Source organism: Tupaia chinensis, unplaced genomic scaffold (genome assembly GCF_000334495.1).
Source record: "Tupaia chinensis unplaced genomic scaffold, TupChi_1.0 Scaffold149184_1, whole genome shotgun sequence".
Lineage (NCBI taxonomy): Eukaryota > Metazoa > Chordata > Mammalia > Scandentia > Tupaiidae > Tupaia > Tupaia belangeri.
This window is the reverse complement of record NW_006209032.1, coordinates 1,854,086-1,854,620: the sequence shown is the minus strand read 5'-3', so window position 1 is coordinate 1,854,620 and position 535 is coordinate 1,854,086. Positions and strand designations below refer to the sequence as shown.

At 66.0% G+C, this 535-nt stretch overlaps 1 protein-coding gene across 1 annotated transcript in view; it reads left to right on the top strand.

Moving 5' to 3' along the window:
• Positions 1 to 522, top strand: part of CCDC12 (coiled-coil domain containing 12) — a gene marked incomplete at its 3' end in the record, with an annotated part of 51,892 nt that extends 51,370 nt beyond the window's left edge. The window contains 1 exon segment of the mRNA XM_014585210.2: positions 446 to 522. Within this exon segment, the coding sequence (XP_014440696.1) occupies positions 446 to 522 (77 nt within the window).
• Positions 523 to 535: the final 13 nt, after the last annotated feature.

The window sequence follows — 535 nt, the reverse complement described above, 5'->3', positions numbered from 1 at the left end:
GAGCCCCTCCCCCCCCCGCCCCCCAGCCCCTGGGGCAGCAGTGGTGGCGGGCAGAGCCTCTGGCTTGCAGTCTGAGCAGCTCGCCCTGGTGTTGTAGCCAAGGGCGTCTTAGTTTGATGAAAGAGACAGTGGGGCGATGCCCTAGGAGACCCTGAGCGGGTGTGTGCCCTTCTGGAAGCCCAGAGGCCAGGGGATGTCTCTCCCTGACAGTGACAGGGGGCCACACCCAGAGAGGAGCCCTGAGGACCCACCTGCCCGTCACAGCTGGGCTCAGTGCCCCAGGCCAGGCAGGTCTGTGGTGCAGGGCTGGCCAGTGCTGGGCTTCAGAGGACAGTCAGGGATGGGCTCTGGGGAGCCCCCTGCCTCCCCAGGCAGCCAAGTGTGATCCCTAAAGCCCACGGGATCGGCCTTCAGCCCCCTGCCTCTCCCCAGCTCCCTGCTCCAGGGACCTCAAGAGAGATGTGGCCAAAAAGCTGGAGAAGCTGGAGAAGCGGACACAGAGGGCCATCGCAGAGCTGATCCGTGAGTGGGGGGT